The following is a 19,304-nucleotide window of genomic DNA, read 5'->3' as shown; positions in this document are numbered from 1 at the left end:
AGGCGAAATCCTTGTTATGTCCAAAACCGTTGCTTTGCAGGAAATTGAAATTTGCAGGCTCATTTGAAAACTTCATATTTAGCCATTTACCTTTGACGACGTCATATGAAATCGCCTCATCACTGTTTAAATATTTGTACAACCCACAGGCCGACGTAAAGGATGATCAATAACACAAAAAAAAAAAACTAAAGACAAAATATAGAGATACAAGGTTTCTGGTTGGACTTTAAGCTTAGAACATAAGATCATGTTTCTTACTTTCATAACCTAAACAGCAAAGTCATTATACGTCTGATGATAACATTAGGGGTTTCGGAGAGTTCCAGCAAAAAAAAAAAAAAAAAAGTAAAAAAGTAAATAAAAAAAATAATAATAAAAAAAGAAGAGGGACCAGCATTGGAATGTCCTAACGCAAACATGTACATGGTAAGTCTGATGTGATGATTGAAAGTAAGTATGAATACTAAAACTTGATCTGTTCCCCTGTGACCTAAAGGACAGCACAGTTACTCTTTAAAAAACTCCCTCCGAACATGTGAACATTTGCTGAACAAAGTGAAATCCAGGCCGCGCAGAGTAACACAAAGGTTAGCTGTCACACTCGTTGATATTGCACTTCTCCTCTGACTGCCTCCGACACATGGAAACTGGACGAGGACGAGACGATTTGAGGAGACAGATGAAAACACGGCGCCTATTGGCACAGATGGCTTGGATTATGGAAATCATCATGAGACAGGACCTTTCAGATCTCCCAGAGGAGCTGTGTGCTTGCTGTTCTTGGACAATTCTCACCCCCCAAGAATGTTAGTTCACATCGAAACCCCTCCTGTACAGATCCTCCTGCCACATGGACATCCACCTCCAGCATTTAAAAAAAAGACTCGTACTGTCAACACGGTGAGACGGAGTGGGATTCAGGAGGCCCCGCGCGCAACATGTTCAAATAAACAGGACCGAGTGTGTAGATTTGTGAATATGATTGGAGCGAGATGAATGAGATTTGCTGGGATGTACAGTGAACGTAGCACATGGAAAAGACACAGATGGAACAATGCAAGAGGGCAGGGGGTTGGTTTCAATTAAGCTGCTAATGGAGTGAAACAAAACAGACGATAACCTTGATTCACTGCAGCGCCGAAGTTTAACCAAAACACGGCAGGGCGAGCTGCTGCTCAACTGTATTTTGTCATGTGGTACTCTGCTTTAAAGATAATACAAATCAACGGTTATACTACTGCTGAAACAGAGAAACGTTGAATGGGAATTTCCTCTTCGAGCCATTTAGAGTTTGAAATATTACAATGTGACAGAAAAGGAAAAGAGACATTTAATGTTTTCATAATTTGTGAAAAAAAAAAAAACCATTATTTAGGAGCTTGTTTATGAGTTTAATTTTATGGTTTTGGTTTTAAGCATATTGAGTTTGAGGGTTTGAGGACACGTGCTAGTGCTGCCATCTAGGCACTGTGGAGGCATACTGCCATCTCCCCTACCACAGAAGGACTATTTCAGGCTAAACGCCAATGCTACTGGATGAAAACTGCAGCTCATCTAACAGTCTCCAAATAGAACATGACTGAGATTTTAGGGAAATAAAGACACATCGCTTTGTTTTCTCACCATTTTACAGTCTCTCAAATAAATCTTTATCTATATAGCCCAAAACCACACATTGTTTGTTTTTTTTGTTTTTTTTTACAACCTGTGCAACATGCAACATCCTCTATCCTTATAAACATCCACAGCTCTGATAATGAAAATAAGGAAAAAGCTCCAGAAACTCAACAGAAGGGAGATTCAAAGCTAATTCAGCTGCCAGTAACAGGAGCTGCGGTGTTGCTGGGTCCTTTCTGGTTCTTAGTTCATTCATTTTATTCTTTATTTTCCCCAATCTGAAAAAACAAGCATGCTACCTCAGGATTTGCATCTAGCCAAACATATACAGTATGTATATTTTTCAAATCACTGTTAGAAAAACTTGAGATGTGGCTGCCCTTTTTAAGTTAATAAGAAAACCTTACTTTTTCCCCCTGCACAAAAATAAAACGATCTGTAACTGTTGTTTTGGGAGAGAAATAAGTTAAACTCAATTACTAGTCCCCCCCCCACAGCGTTTAATCACATCTCATGGTCTTCCTCAGCAAGTGGAGTTTGCCAAGTTGCCATGGAGTTGGTTCAGTTGTCATCGTCTGTGAATGTTTATGCCAAATTTTGGTCTTGAAATTTTCTCTCACGAGTTACGAAAATGTGATTTGGAAAATTTGTTAAAATAAAAAAGGAGCTAAAACAAATAGTCGATTTATCTCTTTTTTTTTTTTTTTTTTTAAGCAAAACTGTTCCAGCTTCTTAATTGTGAGGATTTGCTGCTTATATTATAATAAACTTACTATCTTTATTCCTTAGGAGAAACGAAACACATCATCATCAATCATGGGCCTTTGAAAATTGTTATGGGCGTTTTTCAATTTTTTTTCTGATTTGTTTTTGTTGTTTGTTTACATTTTAGGGACGAAACGATTAAATTAATTGAGAACATAATCTGTAGATTAATCAATACCAAACATAATCACTAAAACAAAACGAATGCCTATTTCCCCCCATTATTTACTTTTATATGAAAACCTCAACTCATAAGTAAACCATAAAGATGCTGATAATTATTACCTGAATCCTTATCAGTGGCAGAGACCCTGATCACCGGCTCTCCAGGGTCTCTGTTCTCCGCCACGCTGGCGTTGTAGCTGCTCTGACTGAAGACGGGGGTCTGGTCGTTTACATCCCCCACCTCCACCGTCAGAGTCTGGGTGGAGGAGAGCGAGGGCAGGCCGTGGTCCACTGCCCGGACGCTCAGGCGGTGGAAACGTTGCGTCTCATAGTCCAGAGGGGCCGAGAGAAACAAGAGGCCTGTAGAAGATGGAAGAAGATGAACTTTGAGCGTGATGGTTTCTTCAGCTTTCAAGTGGCTTGAAACACCATGCAGCTTTGTCAGAATGTTTTTTTTTTTAAGTAACTTTTACCCTTAATTGTTTATTATTTAGTCACAAATAATAAGAAAATTATTAAACCAAAAATGTAAACCAGACATTTTATTGGATATTGGATTTTAGAAGCCAAAACCAACATTAATATTTGAGTGTGACAATATATCAGCTAATATTAAATCCTTTTACAAGCACATCACATTAACATTATTTATTATTTATAAGGATCCCTTTAACATTATTATTATTTTTTTTTTATAAAGAAGTATATACACAATATGTATTGACTGGGACATTTTACAGTAGAAAATAAAAATGTGTCAGTGCTTCCTGGTGGGCAAAGTATGTAATAGAAGAAACACTACTTTAAAATGTTCTGTCTTATCCGCCGACACATGGCAAAACAGATATAACAGCAGTAAGCTAATATCTTTTTTTTTTTTAAGATAATTTTTTCGTCATTTTAGCCCTTTATTTGTATAGGACAGCTTAGACTTGAAAGGGGAGAGGGAGGGAGAGAGAGAGAGAGAGAGAGAGAGAGAGAGGGAATGACATGCAGCAAAGGGCCGCAGGTCGGAGTCAAACCCGCGGCCACTGCGTTGAGGAGTAAACCTCTACATATGGGCGCCCGCTCTACCAGGTGAGCTACCCTGGCGCCCAGCAGTAAGCCAATATCTGATGATATATCAGCCCAGCATCATTAATTCATTAGTCTATATCAACGACGTTTCATTTCCGGGATTGTTCAGGTGCTGCCGGAAAATCCGCTGGATGTCCCTCATTTTCAGCCGGATAACCGCCACCTTCTGCTTTCTTTGTGTTGTAACTTTAAACTCTGGTGGATTTCTGAGGACTATGGTTAACTGCTCCTCAGATCTCTGCAGGGGAAATCCAGGCAGCTAGCTAGCCTATCGTACACATGTTCCACCAAAACAAGTTCCTTCCCGAGGCTATTTTGCAGCGGCACCGTTGCTCCGTCCGGCGCTTAGCGCCGCCTAAGACGATTGTGATTGGTTTAAAGAAATGCCAATAAACCAGAGCACGTTTTCCGCAGCGCTGTGGAGGAAGGTCTGGCAATGCGAGACTCTTAATTCATTAATCCTGCCCTGTAAGAAACCTACCTCTTTTCTCCTCCAGTGTGAAGAATCCTTTCTCGTTTCCAGCCACGATGACGTAGGAGACAACCCCGTTTTCCCCCAGATCTCCATCTATGGCCTTAAAATGATGCAGCAGACTCCCCACCTCTGCATCCTCCATCACCTGAACTGCGTCCGCTGATATAAACACCGGCCGGTTGTCGTTCACATCCAGCAGGAACACCTGAGCCGTCACGGACGTCCGTTTGCGCTCGCCCTTCCTCTGCGCCTGGTCCGTGGCTGTTACAGTGAAGGCAAAGCTGGGGTTGGTCTCGCGGTCTAAAGGTGCTGTCACGGTCAGGCTCCCCGTGTGAGGGTTGATCTGAAAGGGGAAGCGGGATGAAGAGCTGCCGAGTTGCGGGTCAGAGGTCAGGGAGTAACGGAGGGCGCTGTTGGGAAAGGTCCCGTCAGCATCTCGGGCATGAAAAGCAAACGCCAGCGATCCGACCGGAGCGTCCTCCCACAGGCCGTACACCACCAGTTTATCAGGGAACCAGGGCGTGTGGTCGTTCACATCCTCCACTATCACACTGACCAGCACGGACACGTTGACTCCAGGAGCCAGGCCTACGTCTTCAGCTCGGACCTTGAGGAAGTACTGCATGGCCGCCTCGTAGTCCAGCGGCTGGTTGATATATATGTCACCAGAGGAGCTGTCGATGCCGAAGTGAACGCTCCCGTCGCCCTCAGAGATGGAATAGTGGAATCTCCCTGCATATGAAACAGCGGCAGAGCCGATAACAGTCGCCGGCTCCATGTCCTCTCTCACCGTGAAACGCCTCATAGTTTGGTGGTCAGAGCGGCCATACAGAGCCTCCAATCCATGAACCTGCAGGTGGAATACATACACTGTAATACTGTAAAAGATTTCAAACCGCACGACAAAACTATAGCAAGTCACAACACTAGGAAGAATTTTTAAAAAAAAGGGACCAAAAAATGCCATGAAGCGAAAAAAAACAACAACAATGTGAAACTTTATGGATCAACACACTGAACAATGTTTCACCCCACAGTCTAAATGAAGACTTTGATGATAAAAAAATGTCTCCCCCTGGTGCCAAACTTAGGCTACTTAGAAATGTGTCCTCTTATGCTAAATCCAAACATTGTGCTCATTTTCTCTCTGTACATTTGTAAAAAATGTGTTTTTATATATATATATATATATATATATATATATATATATATATATATATATATATATATATATATATATATATATATATATATATATACACACACAAGTATCCTATATATATATATATATATATATATATATATATATATATATATATATATATATAAATAGATAGATAGATAGATAGATAGATAGATAGATAGATAGATAAGATATAGCCTATTTTAGGATGATTACTTGTTTTTATTCGTGGAATATAAGTGGATTATTTTGGATACAATGGGAAATTTTTGTATCATGTTATCTCATAAATGCAGGTGGAGCTGTCATTTTTGTACAGTATGAAGCTATACCGACATTTAGAAGCTGGCTACCTTTCTTCTTTCCCTTGAAAGTTCTATGGTACCGTTATCAATTTAAAATCACAGAGTCCCATGACAAGATACAAGCAGTGAGCAATGAAGACATTCTTAACATGTTTTTAAAGAATGAATGAAGCATAAAATATAAAATAACTGGGTCTTGAATTCCAGATCTACAACCAATGAGTATGAACATTTACATTGGGCCTAAGCTCTTGAAAATGCAGGCAGAAACTGATGCCTGTTTCTTCTGTGGTATTTGTCTGATTATGCTGAAATAATAATAACAGACAGAGGGCAAATAAAAATGTATGAACTGAACAAACTATAGTTTGTTGATTTGGAAAACAGAGAATGTCAAAAAAAAAAATGGCATCAGTGTGGTTCCAATGTTGTACAACAAATACAATCCCAAGAAACCCAAAGGTTAAAACATATAAATAAAATATCATTCATTCAACAATTTAATCTCTGAAACGGAGTCCAGCAGCAGTCATACAGTAGTATGAATTGAAAAGGGATGAGTGTACCTGTACATGGATGACTGCAGTGTCCTCTAGAGGTGTGGCTCCGCTGTCTTTGGCAGTTACTTTCAGAGTGTAGTACGGTTCGGTGTTCTGGGTGAACAGCTCCGTTGTTCTGACCTCTCCACTCTCACTGTCAATCTCAAAGTGTCCAAAACCCTCATCCTCTGAATCAGCCCAGAGAAACACAAGACGGTGATACTCAGGAACTCATCAATAATACTGTAACAGTAAAAGTGCATTCTGTACTTAGCTCACCTGTGACCAATGAGAAGGTGACTGTTCCATTTTCTCCTGCATCTAAATCTTTGGCAAACATGTTTGTCACCATGGAACCTGCTGGCAGACCAGCCCATATCTGCAGCAAAGACAGGAACACGTGTGTGTGAATTTTCTTTTTTCTTCATAAACGGATCTTCGAGGGATTTAATCCCTTGCACAACAAAGGAGACAAAGCAAGCGGTGTGCGTGTTGCTTCCTACTCATCTTGAATTCGAAGTTCGGGTGAGAACAGGGAAATAAATCAATCAAGGATGACGAAAGATCTTTAGAAATTGACTTTTACAAAAGGTGAAAAACGACATAAGTCATTTTAGCGTTTCCTCCCAAGTCATTTTTTAAAGTGCTGTAATCTATAGCTGTTAGCTTTAGCTAATCTATCAAAGGAAATCTTCCCGTCTCTCAGGATCACACATGCTCTTGCAGTACAATATACAGATAAGGTTCCCAACATGTTTACCTGAACATTAAGCTCTTTGCTGGCAGGCAGGTGTGTAAACTGTGGGGTGTTGTCATTGATGTCAGTGACCAGGATGTGAGCGGTGGCGGTGGCATTGAGCCGAGGGTGGCCCTGGTCTGTCACCATCACCTTCAGACTGTGCTGGCTGTGCTGCTCGCGGTCCAACGCCACCCAGTTTATAATCTCACCTGGACGGGTACAGAGAAGGGACAGAAAGGTGGGGACGCGTATCAGTATAGCCTACATATGACCAGAGCTGCACGATATGAGGAAAATATGCGATATGCGAGAACGTTGCTGAATATATTTGTTCCTGTTTCTGTATTTATTTTTATTCTTATTCATGGTTAGTGTTTTGTGTGTGTGTGTATGTGGCAATCACCAAGACAAATTCCACACAGGGTTACTACTGTGGCAATACACTCTGATTCTGATCGCGATAACGATATTACTTACGATAAATTGACAGATAACAAAGTGTACTCAGTGCTGCCTTTCTGCTGCTTTCAGTATTCTGAAAGTATATCATTTCCAATTTTTTTTTAATTAAACAAATTGAATTTAACATAAAATGCACCAAAAAAAAGAAAGTATGACAGATACATTTTAAAGTGCGGTTTTCTACTTGTATACTCTCTTTCAACAAATAAAAAAAAAACCTTGTCTTTTGCGATATGTCGCAGCCTTTTCGCGATGTTGCGTTTATTGCGCCAGTTGATATCGCGATGACGATAATAAAAACGATATATTGTGCAGCCCTCCCTATGACCTCGAGGTGGTGTTATTAATGTCAGTGGTTTTACCTGTTTTAGTGTTAATGCGGAAGAACTTCCCATCTGTGAGCAGGATGTAGGACAGCTGGGCGTTTTTCCCAGAATCCTTATCCACAGCTTTGACGGTTCCCACCAGGCCTTGGGGCGACGAGCCCTCTGAAACGGTGAAGTAGTAGACCTCGCTGCTGAACACCGGCGGATTGTCGTTGATGTCCAGCACCAGCACTATCACCGTGGCTGTCGCTGTCACGTTGGCCAGAGAGGCCTCCCTGGCTGTGGCCAACACTCGAAAACGAAACACGGATTCCGTCTCGTAGTCCAGATTGTGCGAGAGATACAACCATCCGCTCTTTGGGTGAACCCGAAATGGAGCTGGAGGAAACCCGGCATCTGCCTCCAGGGAGTAGGCGAGGCCCGAGTTCGACAGGTGAGCCCCCCGGCTCCGGTGCGCTCTCACCTGGATGACCCTCGAATCTTTCCTGTAGCCCTCGCCTATCTCAACCTGGTAGACCAACGTCTCGAAGGCAAGGCTGTCTTCAGCGGCTGTGCGGTCCACATTGACCGCCAGTGTCAGCGTAGAGCTCAGGGAAGGCTCGCCTTCGTCTTTAGCTATGATTTCCAGGCTGTACCTCTGCTGATGACCCGCCTGCAAACTCTGATTTAACGTAACAGTCCCGAGGTTGCGGTCGACAACAAACGTACCATTTCTGGGATTTTTCAGGCGATACTGCACCCTGCCGTTGGCACCGCTGTCGTAGTCGTGTGCGTGCGCGATGAACAACACCGTCCCCGGCAGTGTGTTTTGGGACACCGTGATGCTGTCGCTGAGTTTGGGGAAAACGGGAGCGTTGTCATTAATGTCAGCGATAGTGATGTTGACCTGGGTGGTGCTGTAAACTGGAGAGGAGTCAGTGTAGGACTGGAGAACCAGCAGGGCGTACGGCTGCGACTCGTGGTCCAGAGGTTTGACGTTGCTGATCAGGCCGAACTTTGGGTGAATGGAGAACAAACCCTGAGGATCGCCAGAGGAGATTCGGTAGGACACCGGTTCTGAATCTGTGAAGACAAAACAGTTTTTATTGATTCATAATCAACTAAACACTAGAAGGGTCAGTTCTCCTAAATTGTAAACTAACATTTTAACTTCCCTCACTTACCTTTATTGGTTGCATTTGGCTATGCTGATAGTTTTGGTTTTATTTGTCCAGACTTTTGAGATATTTTTGCCTCTCTCCCAAAACAATGGACGTGAGTGGAATTTTTGTTTGCTATTTTTTTATTGCTCACAAGAAAAAAAGAATTCAAAATGAAAATGGATGAAATGAAAATGAATTCAACATCAACATGTCATTCCAGAAACCGTTAAAGTAAGGTGTAGTTGTCATTTACCGTCTCAAAAGTTGAGATTAAGAGATAGAAGAAAAACTTACTAAATGTACACTGGCACATGTCATAGTTGAAGAAAAGAAAAGGGAAAAAGAATTTTAAAAAGTATAAAATAAAGAAATATGATTTATTAAATTAATATATATTAAATAAAAGAATAAAAAAGGCAAAGAGAAACATAACTGCAACTTAAAACGAGTGTGTTCTTTTTTTTAGTCCTCGGTAAAATAGCGTCAGATCCACATAATCTATATGATTCATGCACATGGTGGGAAAACATACTCTATCTAATGCAAATATACCATTTTACCTGCATGAGAACATCAACAGCGCACACACAGTCGGCAACATTAAGTAATTACAGTCCAGCTCAGAAGATCTCTTTAATCCCCTCTAAGTGTTTGTTGCTCTTCAAAAGTAACTAACAAACCCCTGAAACCAGCAGAGAGAGCTTAACGGTGACCGACCCCTGTCAAACAGGCCCAGTTCTGTTGTTTCCGCTTTAGATTGAAGCCCTAATCTTTTAATTGATTAGACAACCTCGAATGACTGTCTGGTGGAGTGGAGTGGGTTTAGCTGCTGAGGGGACTAAGAGGAGTTAGTGGCACATAACAAGTGGACTATGAAGGGATAATCCTGGAAAACTGGGGAGTCGGGAAACTCTCCACAGAGAGAGGAGACTCCTTTATGTTACTAGATCAAATGTAGATCAAATATTATGCAGAATACACACTGCTCTATCTCTAAGAATCCTATTTGTATTTATATTGTGTAAAACTCCCTTTTATCTACAACTACATTAAATAAACTCCTACGAAGCAATCCAGCTGGTCTGTACCCCCCCCACCCCACCCCCTCCATCTATGAGTGCCCTAGTCAATGCTATTTGTAGTGATGTCTAATGTCTAAAGTTATGTTCATTGTTGTTTTTGTCTTTTGTTGTAAAAAATGCCTTGTTATTTCTGCTGCAACCTAATTTTCCCACAGGGACAATAAACAAAACTAACTAACTAACTAACTAACTAACTAACAAATGCTATTACAATATATACATATTTATAATAACATATAGGTGTATATTTATGGCTTAAGACTATCTTTGGCCTTTAAGAACAATGATACAGTATAGCGTACAGTTGTCTTTGACCCTTTATCATCGGTCATCTGTACATGTGGCGAAGGAGGATTAAAGATTAAACTGCAGCCGTCCTCTTTACTGCTTGCCTCTTCATATCACGCAGGAGATTTCAACAATGGCAACTGATCTGTCAGGACAAATCGTACTTAAAATACTGCATTTCTGCAACGTCCAGGGTTGGAGAAATTTGCCTTCTTAAAATCAGTTGGTTGACTTTATTTTGATATTTTTTGAAAAACTGAAGTGGGTACATTAAAAGTTTGTGGTATTAGAAATAATAATTAAGAGTATTTGTTGATCCTCCTTATATAAATAAATAAATAAATAACCTGACCCGCAGTTCTTTGGACTGTGACAGGAAGTCGGCGCAAACAGACACATTGAGAGGGGACAGTGATTACATTTACTACAAATGGAACCGTTGTGCTGTTTTTCCCCCTTATAAAAAAACAAGGACATTTCCCTTTAATCAAGCATAACTGATACACGTGCTTCCTAACTATAAGTGGAGATGTTCATCCACTAATATTCTTTTTAAGCTTGCAAAATGTTATTATATTGTTTTAGAGTGTGTATACAAATGTTGTTGGGTGAAAGGGACAGATGCCTCCTGGTGTTCTACAAACAGGAGGGTAGTTATTGTGGGTTGGCCTGCAGATTTGGCCTCCTAATCAACGCGGTCAGCAGGTGGCGCTGCAGCAGTGGCGGCGACACACAGCTCATGGAGACAAGTAAAGCACTTCAAAACCCTTGGCGCCTGATTGCCGTAATTTGCGTCAAACTTGAACACACAGGCATGACATACATATTTTTAAATTCAGTGTGATACTTTCACATTCAGAGGACATTATCATCTCTGATGTCTGTCACAAGTAAACATCCATAAACCCATAATCATAAATCACAGAAACAAGACACTCTATAACTAACTATATAACTCCAGAACTTGCCTGAGAATCATCATGTTTTTGAGTTCTCTTCAGTATCAAAGTAATTCAGTTATATGTTTATTTTTATTTTTTATTTTATGAGCTTTTTAGGCCTTATTCGATAGGACAGCTGAAGACAAGAAAGAGGGCAGACAGAGGGGGATGACATGCAGCAAAGGGCCGCGGGTCGGAATTGTGCCGCTGCCGTAAGGACTGAGCCTCTGTACATGGGGCGCAGTCTCAACCAGGTGAGCTACCAGGGTGCCCCGTAATCCAGTGATATTTGTCTGTACATCCATGGGTAGGCCCAAATTATGGGAACTGTAGTTCAAAAAACGGGGTGGTGACACAGTGGTCTCGATTCTGTTTGAGGGGGGCCAATAGTGTCACACTTTAAAATGCCCTGGATTTCAGACACAGCAAGTAAGTTAGAAGCAGTATTTAATAGGAATTGATCACTTCTTTATTTTTTTGGGGCATTTTAGAACTTTATTTATAGGACAGCTGAAGACATGAAAGGGGAGAGAGAGGGGGAATGACATGCAGCAAAGGGCCGCAGGTCGGAGCGGAACCTGCGGCCGCTGCGTCGAGGAGTAAACCTCTGTATATGGGTGCACGCTCTACCAGCTGAGCTACCCAGGCGCCCCGGAATTGATCACTTCTGGCTGATACTTGATCTATTTAACCCTCTGAGGACAAAAGACGCACCGGCGAGTCCAAGCGATGTTTGACAACACTCAAAAAGCAATATTACAAAATTTAATTTTAGACATTTATTTACTATTTTATTCATATATTACGCTACTTTTGTGAAGACTCAAGACTTTTGTAAACTCATTTCAAGCACCAAAACAATTGAGTTTAGGTTTGTTTTCACGAGAAATTCGAGAAATATTTCCGCTTTATGGATAATTATCTCTTTATACATTGCTCTGGAAAAATTCCGGGCATCACTATTCAGAAAGCGGAGTTTGTTCTGAACATTTTGATATGAAACACATGGGGATAAGGTTATATGCAAAACACCTTAAAAGGAGAATTCAAGAAGATATCTAAAAAATGCCTTTAGACCTCAGAGGGTTAATAAAGTAAATGTTACAGCAAATATGACACAATTTAGTAATCGCCACTACCTGCAGAAGATGCAGAATTCTAACCTTTTCATTGATTTTTAAAAATGTGTAATGTGTAAGTAAACTGATTACTCTTAAACCCACCTTTGGCAATATCAGCCTTCTTCATCAGTCCCCCCCAACCCCCCCACCCCTTCTCCAGAAAACAACAATGTGGCCAGATTTACACTCACCTGCTGGGTTTATGGCCTCCACTGTCCCCACAGCAGTCCACGGTGGCGCGTCCTCGGGCACTGCAAAGCTGTAGCGTGACCTCTGGAACACAGCTGGAGCCTGGGCGCTGCGTAAAACATTGATGGTGACCTCTGCGGGCCTGACTGAGGTCACGCCCTCACCATCCTGTGCGGTTATTGAGAGCTTCACACTGGCTGCACCCAGGTGAGTCAGAGTGGAGGTCAGGAGGAGCATTCCTACATTCACACAAACAGGTTACATGTTTTATTCATTGAGCTTCAACACTCACACGTCATACAGATTGCTTTATTTCAATAAACACAGCAAAAAGTCTTTTCTTTCGTTTAACCAGGTAAAAATTTCAGTAGGATTAGAGCTAAGGTTAGTTGATCTCCAACTAAATTAATCAGCAACTATTTTAATCATTTGATCATGTCATTTTTCAAGCAAAAATGCCTGGCTCAGCTTCTCAAATGTGAGAATGTGCTTATTTTTCCTATAGATTTAAAACAATTTTCTTTTTGGGCTTTGGACTGTTGGTTGGTCAAATAAACTATGTGAATGCATCACATTGGGCTAACCAGTTCATTGAGAAATAATCATCGGATTGATCAGTGAAGAAAAGGGTTGTTAGTTGCAGGCATTACTGAGATTAAAACCTCCTTTTAAAAGGCAGGGCTGACCAAGAGTAGCCTGGTCCTACCTAACCAGACTCTGGTACATTTCATTTGTACAGAGAGTCTGGCCACTCTCCATTGAAAAGTGTTAACTTCCTTGAAGGCGGGTACTCTGTTAAAGTTTAAAACTATAGGATCTGTCCAGAGCCACTCTGGATCTGCTATAACCAATCGCTAACGTTTGGTCGTGACGTCAGCTTAGCATCTCTAGCGTTCGCCTTAGCCGACTCCTTCACCAGTAACAGAGCGAGCTGGAAAATCAAACTTTTCCCGAACCCCGTGGGGAGGAGGGCCACAACATCATGGCCACCAACAAAACTCAGCAAATATTGTTCTTGCTGGGGCTTTAACTTCTGGATATTTGGCAGTGTTGCCACAACGGACCGAATGGCTTTGCTTGCATCTTTCTCCGCCGCCGTCACGGGACTACAACTCAAACTAGCGCACAACCTCAATGTCATCGTTCTCAGCCACTCCCTCTGTTCGCTGATTGGACCGGTAAAGATTTGGCCGGAGAAAACCCAAGAATATACCGCGAACCCAGACGGAGTACTGACGGAAAATGAAAATTGAGCAGAAGTACGTAGGAGGGCGGAGCCAGGCTAGACCAAGAGGGCAGCACAAACGCAATTTTACAAAAATACAAGTTAGGCAACAAAAAGGTAAAAAAAAACAACTCTCAAACACTGCACACAAAGAACACAAACAATATCTGAATGAATTTTAAAAACAACATACGCATGAATTTAAAACAATGACCAAGGATGCCATTTTACAAATCCTTTAAAATACTTTGTACACAAATGCTTTTGCGACATGCTGCATTGGTGATAACCACATCTACATTAGTCACCATTTTGTTTACTGCATTTATAGACAGACAGCTGCATGACGACAGATGGGTCAGGAACGCGACTCATTTTGGTCACCTAAATTCACCTTGCATTCCCGTCGCTACGATAGAGAGACTCCGCACTACTGCTCATGCTGTATTCAGTTCGGAAAAAACATTCATGTGCATGAAGAACTACATCAAATACACATTCTACTTATTTAAAATGTCCGATTTAGTATTACAGTGTGGCTGAGTGTAAACCTTACCTTAAACTCTGCCACATGGGGATATAAAGCTTTGGGCCTTCTGCATCACCCCTGCTGAGCAGTGACACTGGCAATCATATCACGGGGACTTACACAGAGTAAGATGTTTATCCCTCAACACCGGGACTGCCAGTCACACAAGTGACTTTAAGACTAGTGTGTGGCTCTACGTGACAAGGCACTGAAGCTAGAAGCCATATTCAAACAGTTGAAAAACTCAATCAAAGTGTAACTATCCACCGTTAAACCACAGGGTCGTGTTTTTCAGTGGAGTTTGATTTGATTATGGTACGGTGGCCCAGAGGGGCAAAACACAACATAAAATTTCACAAAACACAATGATATTTCTAAAAAACAACATTTTCGAAAACATATTAACAAAGCAGGAACACAAAATAACAGAATAATTAGCCCAGTCAGTCCATTTGTTTGTTTCATCCAGTGTTGTTGTGTTTTGCCCCTCAGGCCACCGTACATTTGACAGATCATAGATAAACTAGAAAATAACTTGGCCTACAAATGACTTCAAATTCATTACAATATTCTGAAGGCATGACAAATGTATGAATTATTAAAAGGTGCTGTAGACTTAGCCAAAACATTTGAACAGACAACTTCTCAGTCCCTCCCCCCTTTCTGCTAAAGCCCAAAATGTTCTCCTAAGCCCCTCCCCCCACAAGGGAGAATGAATGCGTGTGCATGAGCAGCCAGAGGAGCCGGATTTGTTTTTAAATTACCTGCTTCATGTAATTATACTCGAACATAGGGTCAGTTTCAGCAAATATGACAGAAAGTTAGTTCTATAAGTCTTACCTACTGCAACTTTAACAGCGCGTATATTTCTTTATTCTATCTTAATAATATGGCGTTTGCTCATTTTCTTTTTACACTTTTAACTGGAACACAACATTCTTCTACTTGCAAACCAAACAATAAAGACACTAAACATCTGTGTTTTCTTATGCCGGCCTACCTGTTTGTTTATCCAGTGTGAACAAACTGGACATGTCCCCGGGAAGGACATCGTAGGTGACCTGTCCAAACCTGCCAGAATCTCGGTCAGTAGCGATAACGTTGAGGATTTCTGTGCCGGGCTGTGTGTGGCTGCTGATGCTCATGGTGTACTCGTCAGGGTTAAATACCGGAGCGTTATCATTCCGGTCTTCCACCTCGATGTGCACGTAGGTTTGAGCGCTCAGGCCTCCCTGACATTTTTTGAAACGGGAGGAAAGAAGAGAGTTTTGTATGAGAAATGGAATGAACAGACTCAATTTTAAAAGCTGCTGTTTGGGCGTAATATGCAACCTTGCTATCTTGTTACGATCACAGTGCAGGGAGTAAATTATGATGCTTCGAGAAAGAAGGCCAGGTTTTGACACAGCATGTCAAAGCTAATTGTTCCTAAATGAAGCCCACTCACTGGATCTTCAGCTTTGATCAGAATGTCGTGGACCGTCTGCCCCGAGTCTCGATCGATATCCTGAGAGACACACAGCTCTCCAGTCTGCGGGTGGATTCGGAAGAGAGGGTGTTTGTCCTGCATGTCAAAGCCATCAGACAGAGAGTAGAGCAGTGTGCCAAACTCGGCACTGTCTGCATCAGTGGCGACAACCTACAAATAAGAAAAATATAGTTACATGCAAACAACTAAAACATCGTCATTACCATCTGAACAGCAACAGAGAAAAATAACACAGGAGTGTTCAGTGTAATAAAGTAGCAAGAAGAAGGAATCTGGAAGTTGGTCCATCTCATAGATTTCTTACACACTCAAACATCCTCTTATTGGAATTGCATTCAGTGACTGACTTAATACAAACAGCAGTGGAAAGAGACAAACTGCCCTCAGACACTTTGATGCAGCCAGAAAAAGAAATAAATGAACCCAAATTACAAAAAACCTGCAGAAAATTCCTCATATAGTCAAGAAGGCCGATTGACCAGTCAACAAAATATTGCTGGTGTCCTGAATGAAGTGTGATAAAGTATATATTTTTTTTTAAATAATGTTAAATTAAATTATCTGTGCAGTATGCTTTGTACCTGCTGGAGGTGGTTGTTGCTTGACTTTGGAAAACGATGCCAACGGCTAAACTTGGAAAGCCTTATTTGACCGTAATCCTTTGTTTGTCTTAAACCAGATGGCTGTTATTTACTGTAAATATCACCTGTGTATATATACAACTTTAAACCTACATTAAGTGCCAGGTAGCGTTTTTGTACAGTTCTACAAGGATTTCATGTAGAGTTTTGTCTATGGACAATACTTTCTTAAGGTTTATTTCTGCCAGAGCAATATATATATATATATACACACACACACATACATACATGCATATATTATGCATTTCCTTTACCTGCCCATAAAGTTAATATACTCAACCACTCAAATCTATATCCCTTGATTTCTTTTTGTTAAAAAGAATATTCCTGTTTCTCTTCTTTTTCATCTTTTCTCACTTAATATATTTTCGTTCTGCTAACGTGCCACACACACACACACACACACACACACACACACACACACACACACACACACACACAATGACACACACACACACACACACACACACACACACACACACATGACACACACACACACACACACACAGACACACAGAGACACACACACAATGACAGACACACACACACACACACACACACACACACACACACACAGACAGACAGACAGACAGACAGACAGACACACACACACACTTTAGTTTATTGTCATAGAGGAGTAAAGAAACCAGAAATATTCACAATTAATAAACTGGAATTTGAGAATTTTTACCAATTAATACATTATCAAGATATTTCTGCTGCACTCATCGTCACAAACCCATTCCTCCATAACGTATAATATCAATATTTTCTCAGTATGCAGTACGCAGCTTTTCATGTCCTTTGTTAAAATGAAATAGGCGTGTATTTCAGCAGCCGTTGTAGCTACATATGTTATAAACGGTGGTGCCACACTAGTCAGAGCAATCTGTCAATGTTTATATTCAATCTCTGTTGTAATCATGAATCTGCCAGAGAAGGTCAACATAATAAAAGGATAAAAAAAGAAAAAAACTCCCCACAATCAAAGGGTGAGGAGTATCACTGCAGTGGAAGACAAACTGCGGAGTAAAGACACGCCTGAGATCAAACAGAGATCCTTTCATGTCTCACTGCACCCGTGACAAGAGACACGTTACAGATGGAGTGCTCACTTTCCAGCCATAAAGATGATATCATCTCGGAGTTTATGAACTCTGATCAGAGGAACTTTTTACAGACATGGGTCAAGGTCTGATTCAATGTGTACAGTAACACACCCAGCAAGCTTTTGAACTGACTTTACATCTCTTTACGACTGCAAAGAAAACTATTTTAAAATCCTGGAATTCTCCTGTCTGTGAATCTGTAACGTACCAGAGGCTTAATAATGCTTAGTCTGTATAGTCGAGGCCTGGGATTCCGTATCGAGGGACATCATAAGTTCTACACTCCATTTCTACTTTATTAGGTCCACCTAGCAAAGACTAATCAGTCTAATACAACAGCCCAGCAATACATCCTACTGTCCCTTCATGAAGGTTATAATGTTCACTTTCTGTTGATCTGACTGTTGAAGTGATAAGGGAGGTGTTGGAAAATGCCAAACAGCTCCTCAAATGTAAAGATGTACTGCTCTTCCCCTGTTTTATATTATTGTACATTTATTATCTGAGCTTTAGACTGTTGGTTAATTGACAAAAGTAAATTGACATCACCTTCTGCTCTGGTAAATTGTGACAGGCATTTGTCACTATCTTTTTGACTTGTTTGAGTCAGTATACATGCACTAATGGAGAGATGTGAGTGTAGGGGAGCTGCCCATGGAAAGGCGCCCCGAGCAGTTAAAAGAAAACATGTTGAAAAAATAAAAACACAAAGTAAAACTTAAAAAACAAACTAAAAAAAACTTGATCATCAGCAACATATAAGCAATAAATAAGCAACTAAAATGTCATAGACTCACTTTTCATAGACTAAATGCTAAATCTGAAAATAAACCCAACATTAATTGATTGATTATGAAAAGCAGCCAAAGCTGCTTCCTTTTTCCACCTCTCACTTCTCTGCCGTTTTGTTTTTTGAAGAGTCTTAGCTCTTTCATACACCTGCTGAAGGTCCACTGTTGGCTATTATTATTTGTCCAATAAAGTTGTGTAGCAACAAGACTGTGACTTATTTTTGCTTAGTCTGAGTTCTTCACAATTCTGAAGGCAAAACAACCCCACGCATGTGCGCACACACACACACACACACACACACACACACACACACACACACACACACACACACACACACACACACACACACACACACAATTTTGTACCTACATTACTTCATACAGAAAAAGGATGTCACTGAAATACAATGATTTTTAGTTTGAATCAAATGCCAAATATCACTTATGTTTACAGCAAATGCATTGGTAGATAAAGGCCTCTTCTGTAATGGGCTTCAGCTTGTGCCAGGCTGCAGAGTGTGGTACCAGGCATCACATCTGTCATATCTAAGTCACAGTGCTAAACTGGAGACTGTGTGTGTGTGTGTGTGTGTGTGTGTGTGTGTGTGTGTGTGTGTGTGTGTGTGTGTGTGTGTGTGTGTGTGTGTGCGTGTGTGTGTGTGTGTGTGTATATTTAGGGAGGAACACTGATGTCTTTGTGCATATAGACTGAAGGCAACTTTTGTCTTATGAGACGTAAGAAGGAGACAGTGAGACAGAGAGCATAAGATGTTGAATGATAACACTGGAGACGTCTTTAAACTGCTCTGGTTTGCACGCAAGTTCAAGTTTTTTTTGTAAAACCAAGCTAGTAGATATATACTGAGATAATTGTCAAATTAACTGGCCACACAGGATTGTGTTGTTGAGCAGTGGTTCCAAGGTTCTGAAGATTTTTGCCATATGACCCTTAAAATAAAAGTCTACTTGTGTCCTTGTCAAGAACTGCATAATATGTAAAGTAAACTTGATTAAATTTTTTTTGTAAAGGTAAAAGGTTTTTTTTAGAGGTAAAACTATTCAGCATTTTTACAAGAAAAAAAGCAAATATTAGAGACTTCT

The 19,304-nt window shown here is 40.9% G+C and overlaps 1 protein-coding gene across 1 annotated transcript in view; it reads right to left on the bottom strand.

The window, feature by feature from the left end:
* The window catches only part of dchs2 (dachsous cadherin-related 2), a 40,097-nt gene that overhangs the window by 17,065 nt on the left and 3,728 nt on the right, over window positions 1-19,304 (bottom strand). Inside the window, exons 2-10 of the mRNA XM_039798433.1 lie at window positions 15,621-15,812; window positions 15,174-15,405; window positions 12,422-12,658; window positions 7,693-8,718; window positions 6,890-7,077; window positions 6,409-6,508; window positions 6,157-6,317; window positions 4,109-4,952; window positions 2,671-2,910 (exon numbers count right to left, since the gene is read on the bottom strand). Of these exons, the coding sequence (XP_039654367.1) occupies window positions 2,671-2,910; window positions 4,109-4,952; window positions 6,157-6,317; window positions 6,409-6,508; window positions 6,890-7,077; window positions 7,693-8,718; window positions 12,422-12,658; window positions 15,174-15,405; window positions 15,621-15,812 (3,220 nt within the window). The remainder of the gene's footprint in view (window positions 1-2,670; window positions 2,911-4,108; window positions 4,953-6,156; window positions 6,318-6,408; window positions 6,509-6,889; window positions 7,078-7,692; window positions 8,719-12,421; window positions 12,659-15,173; window positions 15,406-15,620; window positions 15,813-19,304) is intronic.

The sequence above is a fragment of the Perca fluviatilis genome, chromosome 1 (genome assembly GCF_010015445.1).
Source record: "Perca fluviatilis chromosome 1, GENO_Pfluv_1.0, whole genome shotgun sequence".
NCBI classification, from domain to species: domain Eukaryota; kingdom Metazoa; phylum Chordata; class Actinopteri; order Perciformes; family Percidae; genus Perca; species Perca fluviatilis.
Note: the sequence above shows the minus strand (reverse complement) of the source record. Positions and strands in the feature narration are given on the sequence as shown.